The sequence below is a fragment of the Propithecus coquereli genome, unplaced genomic scaffold, assembly GCF_000956105.1.
Source record: "Propithecus coquereli isolate 6110/MARCELLA unplaced genomic scaffold, Pcoq_1.0 Scaffold68, whole genome shotgun sequence".
NCBI lineage: Eukaryota > Metazoa > Chordata > Mammalia > Primates > Indriidae > Propithecus > Propithecus coquereli.
The window spans coordinates 8,702,785-8,714,468 of record NW_012152840.1 but is presented as its reverse complement, the minus strand read 5'-3'; the positions used below and the strand labels follow the sequence as shown (position 1 = coordinate 8,714,468).

The following is an 11,684-nucleotide window of genomic DNA, read 5'->3' as shown; positions in this document are numbered from 1 at the left end:
ATCTGTTCTTTGCTGAATGTCTGACATCAGTTGCCACTCATCCTAGATGGAGGAAAGTAGAAAATGAGTATTTCAAAAGCTTAAACTATGTCTTAAACTATGAGTATAGTCTTTTAGTTGGTGTATCATTTAAAGTCTAATGTAGGTCTTAGTAGTTGCCAATCCCCTCCACTATAATAGATTTACATCTCCCTGTTCGCACAGCCAAGTGAATTGATGCCTAAGCTGAAAGAGTTGGGAGCGACCATGGATGGATTCCACCGTTCTTTTGAGTACATTCAGGACTATGTCAACATTTATGGTCTGAAGATTTGGCAGGAAGAAGTGTCTCGTATTATAAATTATAATGTGGAGCAAGAGTGTAATAACTTCTTAAGAACAAAGGTATCTAATACATTTTAAAATCCTTGACCATAGTTGCTATTTCTCATGTTTAAAGTACACCAAACCTCAGAAATGCCCGCGAGAAAGTTTATTTAAATAATTACTAAAAATCAGTAAGCACTAGGTCATCTTGAGTACCCTCAGCATACCTTCAGGAGCCATGAAGATTGCAGAAAAGTTGACAGGGCACCTGTCCTGGGAGCTCACTCTCCTAAGAAGGCAGACTTCATTCAGTGACGACAGCTGCTTGTTGTAATTGTTGTAACCCAAGTGATTGAGAGTTCAGAAGACTTAGGACTTCTTCAGTTGGATTTGATCAGAGTACATACCTAGGAGTGGAATTGCTGAGACGTATAGTAGTTCTGTGTTTAACTTATTAAGGAACTGCCAAATTGTTTTCCTCAGTGACAGCACCATTTTACATTCCTACCAGCAGTGTGTGAGAGGTCCAGCTTCTCCCGTCCTAACCAACACTTACTATTTTCCATTGTTTTCATTATAACCACCCTAATGGGTGTGAAATGGTATCTTATTGTGGCTTCGATTTATATTTCCTAGTGACTAATGATGTCGAGCATCCTTTCCTGTGCTTATTTGTGGCCATTTGTATGTCTTTGGGAAAATGTGTACTAAAGTCCTTTGCCCATTTTTTCCAACTGGGTTGAAAAAAGAAAAAGTATCAAATTCATAAGTGCCAAAGCTGAGAAGTTTGATTTTAGTCAGTAGTTAACAAAGAGCCACTCTGCAAGTTTTCATGGGAACTGACATGATTTAGGTGACATTTTCAAAAACTAAAGTAACTTCCAGCCTTATGATATTAATATTTTGGATTCTGGTATTACACTGATGCATCTCAACTCATAAGACAAAAAGCCAGAAGTTCCCATGTCTCTTCTTACTTCTCACTTCTCCTTAGTCACTTCACTTTTTCACAAACGTTTCTTTTTTTATAAATGTTATGTGTGGCATTTCTGGGAAGCTATTAATTCAGTTTTAGAAGTTGACGCTTCAAAACCAAAGAACATTTATTGTCACTCTTCATGCAATATAACCTTTGTAAAATTATGTGAAGAAAAGATAACCAGGTTACCTTATCAAAGAGGTATTAAATATTTGTGATTTTATTTTCTAGATTCAAGACTGGCAAAGTATGTACCAGTCCACTCATATCCCAATACCAAAGTTTAGCCCTGTGGATGAATCCGTGACATTTATTGGTCGACTCTGCAGAGAAATCTTGCGTATCACAGACCCAAAGTAGGTGTACCTTGAACAGCATGGACAATCTCATCTGTACCCATGTCACTGTGGCACACTCCCCTATTCCAGTCACCAGATTTTCCACTTGTCAGTTCATATCCGACCCTTTCAGATTACCTCCTGTTTCTTAGCCCAACATGCAAGCACCGTTGATAGTAACAGCTACCATTTATTGAGCACTTACCTGTGCCCTCTTCCCAGCACATTGCACACACCATTCATTTACGCATCACCACAGTCTTACGATGTGGGCATTGCTGTTATTGTCATTTGACAAATGAAGTCACTGAGGCTCAGGATCACACAGTTAATAAATGGTGGACCCAGAATACACAGGAGGCAGTCTGACTCTGGGGCCCAGCTCCTCCGCACTGCTCTGTTCAAGGACAGGCTGCGTAGCATCGTATACGGTGTGTCACAGTCTACATACAGGTCACACGGGTTCTGCATTCAGCAGCCTCTGGGTGAAAATCTCATATAATTAAAACTGCTCTTGAGAATATTTTAAGTGAGCACCATGGCAAAGAGCAGCATGCTGCCTCTCAGTGAGGCCACCTGAGCCAATTTTCCTTCTTTTTCTTCATTGAGGCTCAGATGAAGCAGGTGGTACTGAGACCAACTGAGGAAAGCATGGACTCATGTCCCCTATCTCACCTTTACCCTGGCACAGGTCACTGAGTAGAATGGCTGGTGGGATTACCCAGGAAAAAGTGATCCTCTTCTTTCTCTCTCCAGCTATGCCTGTGTAGTTGAAGTTGTGCAAATTAAGTGTTCTTATGACCTGGGTCCTTTGTAATGCCTTCTAATCCAGGCTTATTTTGTCTGTCAAAACTTATGAAAGTTGGCAAACCATATATAAACTTCTTCTAGAATTTCCAGCATAAATAAGGAATTTTGTCTGTGACTCATGGGTGGAAAAAAGTAAATGATCCAAAAAGTTTTATAGCTCCTCTTCTCTTGGCACCCATGGGTCCAATCACTGAAGCCCTTTTAGAAAACGATCCACCTAGTGCCCTGTTGATATGTGCAGAGAGGATTGAGGGTGACCAGGGTGTCGGTCATATGTGGGTTTCATCATCAGAATTGGGAACCTCTCCAGTGATACGTTCCAGGTGCCAGCACTGGGTGGCAGAAGAAGGGCATTTTGAAGCCTGAAAGTAGAATTTGTATTCAGTTCTGGGTATCATCTTTTTTGTCCTTCCCATTTACTTCCAAAGTGAAACCTCCCTTGCTCCTGGGCTTCTTTTACCTCCTTTCCAAGCCTCATAAGTGGTGGCTTTAGAATGTGAGACATATCCTCCGTGCGGCTCGTTGAGAATGCAGAGGCCAGAGCTCCATCCCAGACCTACCGAATCAGATTCTCTAGGTTTGGAGTCTGGGCACCTGTATTTTTAACAAGCTCCACCAGTGATTCTAGGCCCTTCCCGCCATGTTCGAGAACCACTGAAATGGTGGTTAAGGGTGGTCAGACCTATGTGAGTCTCAGTTATCAATCTCATCTGCAAATGCAGATAAAATGGCTTATGCTTCACAGAGCTTTATGAGGATGAAATAAGATAACACACGGAAAGTCTTAACACAGTACTTGACACACAATAAGTGCTCAATAAATATTGTTAGTTGTTATCATTGTCATTGTCACACTCCTGAGTCTAAAAGGAATCATCTGGAAATAACCAGAAGATGGCCTTTGCAAGTTTAAGGAACTGGGAGGAAAGAACAAATTGCTTTGTTGTCATAGCCTCAAATGTTGTAGTAGACAGAGCTTGAGGCTTCTAAGTTCCTTTGTTACCAAATGGAAATGACACAAGGCCCTGTTTTGTCCCCAGTCTCTGTAAATTTAAAGAAAATCTCTTTGAATAGAGAGACAACTCTAAAGTCTTCCAGCCTGACAGCTGAACCTCACCTTGTCTTCTCAGCATGATTCTAAATCAACAGCCCAACTCAGGAAATAAATAGCTCACACCAGTGAAGTAGCAGAGGGTAGGAAAAGGTGGTCGTGAATGCATGAATTCTGAGCTGCTCTTGGGTTTTTGCTTTGTTTTGTTTTCATTTTAGAATGACATGTCACATAGACCAGCTGAACACTTGGTATGATATGAAAACTCGTCAAGAAGTGACCAGCAGCCGCCTCTTCTCAGAAATCCAGACCACCCTGGGGACTTTTGGTCTGAATGGGTTAGACAGGCTCCTGTGCTTTATGATTGTGAAAGAGCTACAGGTGAGCCTTGTGACTTGCGTGCCTGTTTTCTGCTGTCTTGGGGGAGAGGCGGGGATACATCTTGCTGGCTGTTTTAAACTCATTTAACTTTTCTTTCATGCTTTTTAAAACTGACTTCAGGCATATATGATTTCTATTGGGTAGATAACAACTGAGAGTAAACTAGAAGTTCTTTGGACAGCATAGTATTTTTATGGTTAGACTGTTCTTGTGAGTCTCAATTTGGGAAGATAAGACTTTTTAATCTTTGAGCCAGTAACTCCTCCCAGCAGGAAATGTTTCAACAGAAACCTGAAGCTGCTTTCCTCTGTCATCGTGCTTAGAGGCTTCCTGTGACTTAGGCCGTCTCTGTTCTGCATAGCATTTTAGGTTACTGGTGTATTTATTCATTTTATTCATTATGTTTGGTTCTCTGATTATGCTGCTTGTTTCTAGAATTTCCTCAGTATGTTTCAGAAAATTATCCTGAGAGACAGAACTGTTCAGGAGACTTTAAAAACCCTCATGAATGCTGTCAGCCCCCTAAAAAGTATTGTAGGTAAGCGTCCTAAGACTAACCTGAGGTGAAGATAACACTGTAGCCTTTTCGAATTTACTAAAGAAAAAATTATGTTTTAACCTTTCAGCAAATTCGAATAAAATTTATTTTTCTGCCATTGCCAAAACACAGAAGATTTGGACTCCTTACCTCGAGGCTATAATGAAGGTATGTTGTGGGAGAGGGTAATAATCAATACTACATTTTTAAAATGTTCATTTGCTTATAACTTTGTTGTCCAAAGAATGCTGCTCTTCTTTCATCATTAAAACAAAAATATTATACTGTAGTTTATCATTATTTTTAAATTCACTTGTTTCTTTATCTTCCTTTCTGTACCTATTCTTTTTTTGTTTCGGTTTGGGGTTTGGTTTTTTTTTTTATTTCTTTAGAGACAGGGGCCTCAGGCTGTTGCCCAGGCTGGAATGTGGTAGCACGATCACAGTGGAGCTGTTCTGCACTAGGCTTTGTGTGAGCGGATTGCTTTCCTGTTGCGCAAGAAAACTGGTTCTTTTTGAAATGCCTGTTGGCCAGAGGTGCTTTCACACGTGGAAACGGAAATTTTTCTCCTGTCGTTATAATCCTCCCTTCCATAGCAGGTTCATTTTTACAGACCTCATCTGTTCCAAGTAGCCATTAGAACAGGACATTTGTCTCTCTCCTCTTGTATCTGCATAGATGTTAGAGAGTCAGGTTCTTTGGGGTGTAAATTATCTTTACACTGTGAATAAAACAGTGTATCTTTGGAAACAAATAAGAAAGACAAATGAGGAGATTAATTTGCTGGATGGAAATCTGAAATCTTAGAATCCAGTCACCTATTTCCCTGCCTTCACCCTGTGGCAGAAGCTCCCAGGAGCGTCTGTCTTCTGCGTGTCCTTCTCTCATCATTTGATGATCTGAGATACTCTACAGCCCTTTTTTGGACACCCATTCTGTATAAGGCATCGTTAGTTGCTGTGAGAGTGAAATGAAATGCTACCTGTCTCCTCAGAAAGCCTCCTCACCATCTGTTAATAGTAGGAAAGAGTAGATTTCCTGGTGGAGAACTGTGGTTCATGGTTAAAAATATCACATGCCATAGGAAAGTCTAGAATGCTAAGGGAATTTGGAAAAGTTCCATTCTCTTGTTCCCAATTATTTAAGTTCCTCATCAAGACAGTACTCATTAGTGTCAGCCAAATGCACAATACATTTCCCATAATTTTGATGAGTAGGGTTTTTTTTTGGTGGATTTTCTTTCTTTTTTGCTTTTTTCTTTTTACTTTGGATTACTAAACAAACAGAATAGGTAATACAGGAGCATTTGGCTCTGCTAGATGTCCTCGTATTATATAGTCCTCACATTCCCTTGGCCTTGTGATTGTCAGATATTGAGCGCTTCCTAGGCCAAATTTCAAATTCCTGGAAAACCTTTTAGGAGGAATAAAAAGTCACCTGAGGTCAGACAAGCCTGAGTCTCAACTTTGTAGGAGGCTGAGGGAGATTGCAGGGCGTCTTCGAAGAGGCTGGGAGGTTTTCCCCTTGCTTACCAAATGGCTCTTGGTCCGGTAGCTACTACAGACTGTTGGAAGTTATAATTGCTGGTAATTCAGTTGTAGCCAGGTAACTGTGCCTGAGTCAGTGATCTTTAAATAAAGCCCGCAAGGACAAATTTGTCTTTCTGTCTTGAATTGGGGAACTTGCAGTCACTAAGCCAGTGTTAATGATCTGGAACAATGATGAAAATGTTCTGTACTGTTCAGTGCTGACAGCAGCTACTAGCCACATGCAGCTATTGAGCACCTGAAATGCGGGTTGTGAGTCTGAGAAACTGAATTTTTAATTTTATTTCATTTTAATTAATTTAAATCTAAGTAGGCACATGTTGCTAGCGGCTGCTGTACTGGAGGGTGCAACTCTAGAAGAATCTTGGAGAAAGAATGATAAGCCAGGTATCTCTAAATAAGCAAATAAATAGATAGAATAACTTTACCGTCCATCTCAGGGTCTTTAGCTTCTCCAGTAGTTTAGTAAAGCTTGACATCAGTAAGCACCGAAAATAGAAAACGTCAGTCACAAGATTCAATATGCATTAAATGAGAACAAGTTATACTAAACTGACTTTATTTCTGTTTCCATTTCTAGATTTATATTTTGAAGAGAATCCTTGACATAGAGTGTGTTAGACATAATTAAGCAGGGAATTATATGGGCCAGATACAGGGTTTGGGGGACATTTCTGAGTGGCCCAAGAGAACTACTGTTTTCTTGGCCTTGCCCTATTCTAAGTTTTAAATAGTACTTTTCTATAAATTAAGATATTTCTTATTTATAAACAGCATTTTTTGGATTAACTTTTATTTCTTTCACCTAAGTAGAATAATAGCCTTGCACAAATAGTGATCAAAAGTAATATATCTGAGGTTGTTTAACACTTTTGACTGTTACAGGCTCTGTTTATCTAGGTAACTTTTGTTCACTCTCAGAGAAGGCCACTCGCTTTGTCTTATCTCTTCTCTGCTCCCAACAACTCAGAGGAAATGTGTGTATTTCCTTATTGCTGCTTGCATTATAATACCACCTTCTCTCTTCCTTCACTGTCTCTTGCCGATCTTTTCGGGATACTTTTCCTAGAGTAGAAAAGATGACATTTACAGGCACAAAAAATTAGAGTATGCTGTTGACCTTAAAATGCCCACAAGTTTATGGGAGCAAACTGACCTCTGTTTCATGCCTGACCCAAAGATCTTTTCCTATCACCCAATAGTCGTTGTAGATTTCTCCAAATATCATTTATGCTCATCGCCACTTTGAAATTACTGCCGTTGACCCACCATGTTACCATAACTATATCACAAATTTTTTTTCTTAATAGTTTGATAATTATATTTCATTACAATTGGCTTCCACTGTTATCCTCTGTGTTTTGTTTTGTACATTTAAAAGTATCATTCTGAGATGGTGTCTCGGCCTCACCAGATTCCCAGAGGGGGCCAAGGCACACAAAAAGGTTAAGAACCCCTGGATTAGGGGATTATCATTGTTAGGCCTTCTTGGAAGATTTTACGTAGATTATTTTATAATCCAGATAGCTGCATGATCTATAATCCTGAGTGACATGGACAGATTTATAGTCACCAAATTTGAGAATACTGGAGTGAAATGGCATCCTTAGGATTTGAGAAAGGTCAGTTTAAGATAAAAATAAAGGAAGCAGGATTTCTCATAGCAGCTTCTAAACTTGGAGAGCTTATTCCAAAAGATAAAAATATAGCTTCAGGCTTCAAAAAAGATCCCTTTGATACCTGAGCAACAGAACATGAATGGACCGCTTTGTAAAGCTTAGACTGTGGAGGTATTTTGAGGTTTGCAAATAGGAGTCTATTCAGACGTTCCTTGAAGGATCTCTATTGCTCCATCAGGTATATTGCTGGTCTGAGCCATGGAGCCAGTCCAGGAAATCCTTACATTTTTCTGTAGAGTGTTGTGATCCTTCCAGTGATAAATTGCCATCTCTGTGTTTGCCTGCTGACTGTCGCCTGAAATACTTGTAGGTACTGCCTGCTCTTTCTCTTGCTTGTTCACAGGTTGGGCAGATGCAGATTCTGAGACAACAGATTGCCAATGAATTAAATTATTCTTGTCGGTTTGACTCTAAACATCTGGCAGCTGCTCTGGAGAATCTCAATAAGTAAGTGCCAGGGTTTGAAACAGCCATTTATGGGCTTGGACTGTTCATCATCCAAGCACCCCAGTTTCCTCAATTCTTACTCTTTTAAGTTCTTTTTGGGTAAGAGGTCTCTCTCAATTTATAGGATTCCTTCCCATGGATGATCAAATCTGTCTTCAGAAGCCTTTTTCCTCAGTATTGTCCCTTGCTGTGTGTGTGTGTGTGTGTGTGTGTGTGTGTGTGTGTGTGTGTGTGAGTGTGTCCATCTATCTGTTTCTCTCTCTCTCTCTCTCTCTCTCTCTCTCTCTCTCTCTGTCTCGGATGAATTCATTTATTCAGCCAACATGTATCAATCACATAACATATGCCAGACACCGTGCTAGGTACTTGCATAGATTTGGAAAGCAAGAAAGCAATTATTACCAAAACCCGCAACTGGCTTTCTACAGGACTGATCATGCGTCGTCCAGAGGGCAGTGGAAAGTGTGTTGCTTACCAAGAGTGGTTAAGAGTACACGTGCTGGAGGGCACTCCTATGCTCCACCTCACCGGCAACCTGCTCTCATCTGAGCCATCTACTTAAAGATAAATAATCCATGCTTCTCGGTCACATGTCAGTGCTTTTGACAGACCAAGTATTCAAAATAGTTTAGTCAAGTCATAAAAGTTTGAATGGTGAATGCATTTGATTTACCTTGACTCCAAAAGATAAAGTAATTCTAGATCAAATTTTCTATTTACAACGGATCACAGGCATGGAAATTGAAAATTAGAAGGATCAGCCCGTCATTTTACAGATGTGAAAAGTAAAGCCCAGAAAGATTACATCATTGGCCTGTATTAACTGTTGTATAAATTCAGCTAATCACTAATGTTCATCACTGTTTTTTTTCCCTTCAATTAGGGCTCTCCTAGCAGATATTGAAGCCCACTATCAGGACCCTTCACTTCCTTACCCCAAAGAAGATAACACACTCTTATATGAAATCACAGCCTATCTGGAGGCAGCTGGCATTCACAACCCACTGAATAAGGTTAATGATTAAAACGTATAATGGTGTGGAGGGGGACAGCGTGGTGCAAAAGGTGATTTGGCCCAGGTAACAGATCTGTGTGTGAACATCTCAGGAGAACCTGGGTTCAGACCCCAGAGCCTGCATTCTGTCAAGGTCCCTGCCCTTTCTGAGCGATCGTCACAGTAGTCACAACCATAACTGGGGGCTCCAATCTCTTCTCTGCAGTTCTGAACTCCAAACACCTCTGGGAACTGAACGTTTTTTTATAAGTTGATGCCAGATCTCCTTTCGTGGGAAAACCTGTTCTAAACTGACACAAGGCTGTTTATACTAGCTATTTATCCTCCTTAGCGTGAATGTTCATATGTTTTGGTACAGAAATATTCATGGCTTTGATTATAGGGTGTTACCCCTGGCCCCTATATTATCTTTCTAAAATCTATAAAATTTGAAATTCTGAAATCCATATTATCCCTTGGGTTTTGAATAAAGGTTATGAACTGGAACAGCAGCTAACATCTTTTGAGTATTTACTATATACCAAGCACTGTGTTAGCCCCCATCATGGATCACCTCACTTAATCTCCGACAGCCCTGTGAAATATGCCATCATTAGGTAAGGAACCTGAGGCTCAGAGAGGTTAACCACCTCCCTAAGACTCCACGCTAGCAGGTGGTGGAGCCAGGCCGCCTGACTGCAGCCCATGCTCCTAAGCAGCGTGCTGCCCCCTTTCCTGTGGAATCTGGGCAGTGGAGAGGCTGGATCCTACCGTGTACACCCTCACTGTGCTTTCTGCCATGTTAACTGGGAGAGACTGCTCTGTGGCATTGCCCAGGGGACAGCAAATGACAAAGGGGAACTTTCTTTCTGCTCATGTGCTACCATACGCTGCCATGTGGATCTCTTCCCCCTCCACTTTCCCCCTCTCCTTTCTCTTCATCCTCCCATACTCCTTCCCTCTGTCCTTCCCTCCAGCTCTGCCTTGACTGCTCCTTATTTCGCCTTCCCCTCCCATCCTTGCTCATCACCCTTTCCCCCCTCCCTTTATTAATGACATTAACAGAATTCAGGGGGAAAGATTTTGCTAATCTCTAAGCAAAATTGTTCTCTTTCCAGAAGGGTGAATTGTGATACAGCTATTTATGTTTGGGCAGGTTCAGGGGTGTTAAATAAAACTCTGGAGGCAGCAAATTAATGGAACCATCTGAGTTCTAGGTAGTGTGAAGAGCAAATTAAAGTAAAAGTGGAGTTTATCATTTGAAAATGTGTTCTACAGTATTGTGCAATGTGAAGGAACTAAGCTATTCTTACCTTTCTCTTTCCAGATATACATAACAACAAAGCGCTTACCCTATTTCCCAGTTGTCAACTTTCTCTTTTTGATTGCTCAGTTGCCAAAACTTCAGTACAACAAAAATCTAGGTACCGTATGACGTTTATTCTTTGCAATGAGTAACAATAATAATAGATTAATATCTAAGTAAAGAACTCTTTGTATAGAATGCTGTATCAGATATGAGATCTTTTCTTAGTTCAGTGCATATTTATGAAATCTATGTCTTTGTGCCCCTGAAATATGATGCCCCTTCATGAAATGTAGACAGCGGATTGAAAATCAACCAAGTATAGTCCATCTTTCTAAGGGTTAATTATCCAACTTGTAGAATGTGTGGGACCTTTGCTTTGCTTCTCTCCTTTAATGTTTAGTCAGCTAATTATGGTGTAAAAAGAAACTTCTTTTGGCTAATGTTCTGTTCTTTCAACAAGTTTCATGTGCCTGCTGTGCTTCTGGAACTGTGATATGGAAAGTAACAATATAGTCACAGGGATAAGACTAATACATGAATATCTAATACTTTAATATATGTATGATTGTATGTCAAAATATTTGGTACAAACGGTAGATACCAAAGGCTTTTAATGTATTTGTTCTGTCCTGGAATAGAACTCTAATTTTTTTTGGTCACCGATCAGTTTATTTTGAATATTTTTATAATTACCTAAGAGATTCCCAAGTACTTCCTCTGCCTCCAAACTTTGTATCCAACTAATGAAATTTTTAAAAATCTACTGTAGAGTTTATCTTAAAAGCATCAGAAGAACATTTCTACAACTATTATTTTTTCTTAACCAGAGATTCCAAAATTTGTTTCTTCCTTAAAGTGTTTCCCTTCCTATTTCATAAGCTTTTTTAGGGTAAAAATAGGAATCTTTTTAATGTTTTTATTGTCTCATTCAAAAAGATTCAGATTCCAGACACTGCTCCCAGGACAATACCTGTTACTGCCACAGAATGCAGAGCATGGTATCACTAATAAATATTTGCTGTAGGAGGCGGGAACAATGTCTGTTTGGATTCTGGCTTCACCACTCATCACCTTTGTGACTTTGGCCAAGTTTTTTCTGACAGAGTGAGTGCTCAACAGGTGCTAAATCCCTTTCTATGTATCTGTCAAAATCAATTTAAAGGACCATCCCAAGATTAATGGAAAGATTGATCTCAAGATTCAGAGATTCCTGTTGTCTTTTGTCCCTGTGTTATCATTAAATAAGAATATACGATTCTTCATAATGATGAGTTGTCAGTACATAAGGAATCTTATTTTCATCAA

General features: G+C 39.9%; 1 protein-coding gene across 1 annotated transcript in view; it reads left to right on the top strand.

Moving 5' to 3' along the window:
• KIAA0196 (KIAA0196 ortholog) overlaps positions 1–11,684 on the top strand; it is a 58,630-nt gene that overhangs the window by 39,090 nt on the left and 7,856 nt on the right. Inside the window, exons 19-26 of the mRNA XM_012660841.1 lie at positions 205–384; positions 1,517–1,641; positions 3,703–3,865; positions 4,301–4,403; positions 4,492–4,571; positions 7,973–8,076; positions 8,960–9,089; positions 10,398–10,494. Coding sequence (XP_012516295.1) covers positions 205–384; positions 1,517–1,641; positions 3,703–3,865; positions 4,301–4,403; positions 4,492–4,571; positions 7,973–8,076; positions 8,960–9,089; positions 10,398–10,494 — 982 coding nt within the window. The remainder of the gene's footprint in view (positions 1–204; positions 385–1,516; positions 1,642–3,702; positions 3,866–4,300; positions 4,404–4,491; positions 4,572–7,972; positions 8,077–8,959; positions 9,090–10,397; positions 10,495–11,684) is intronic.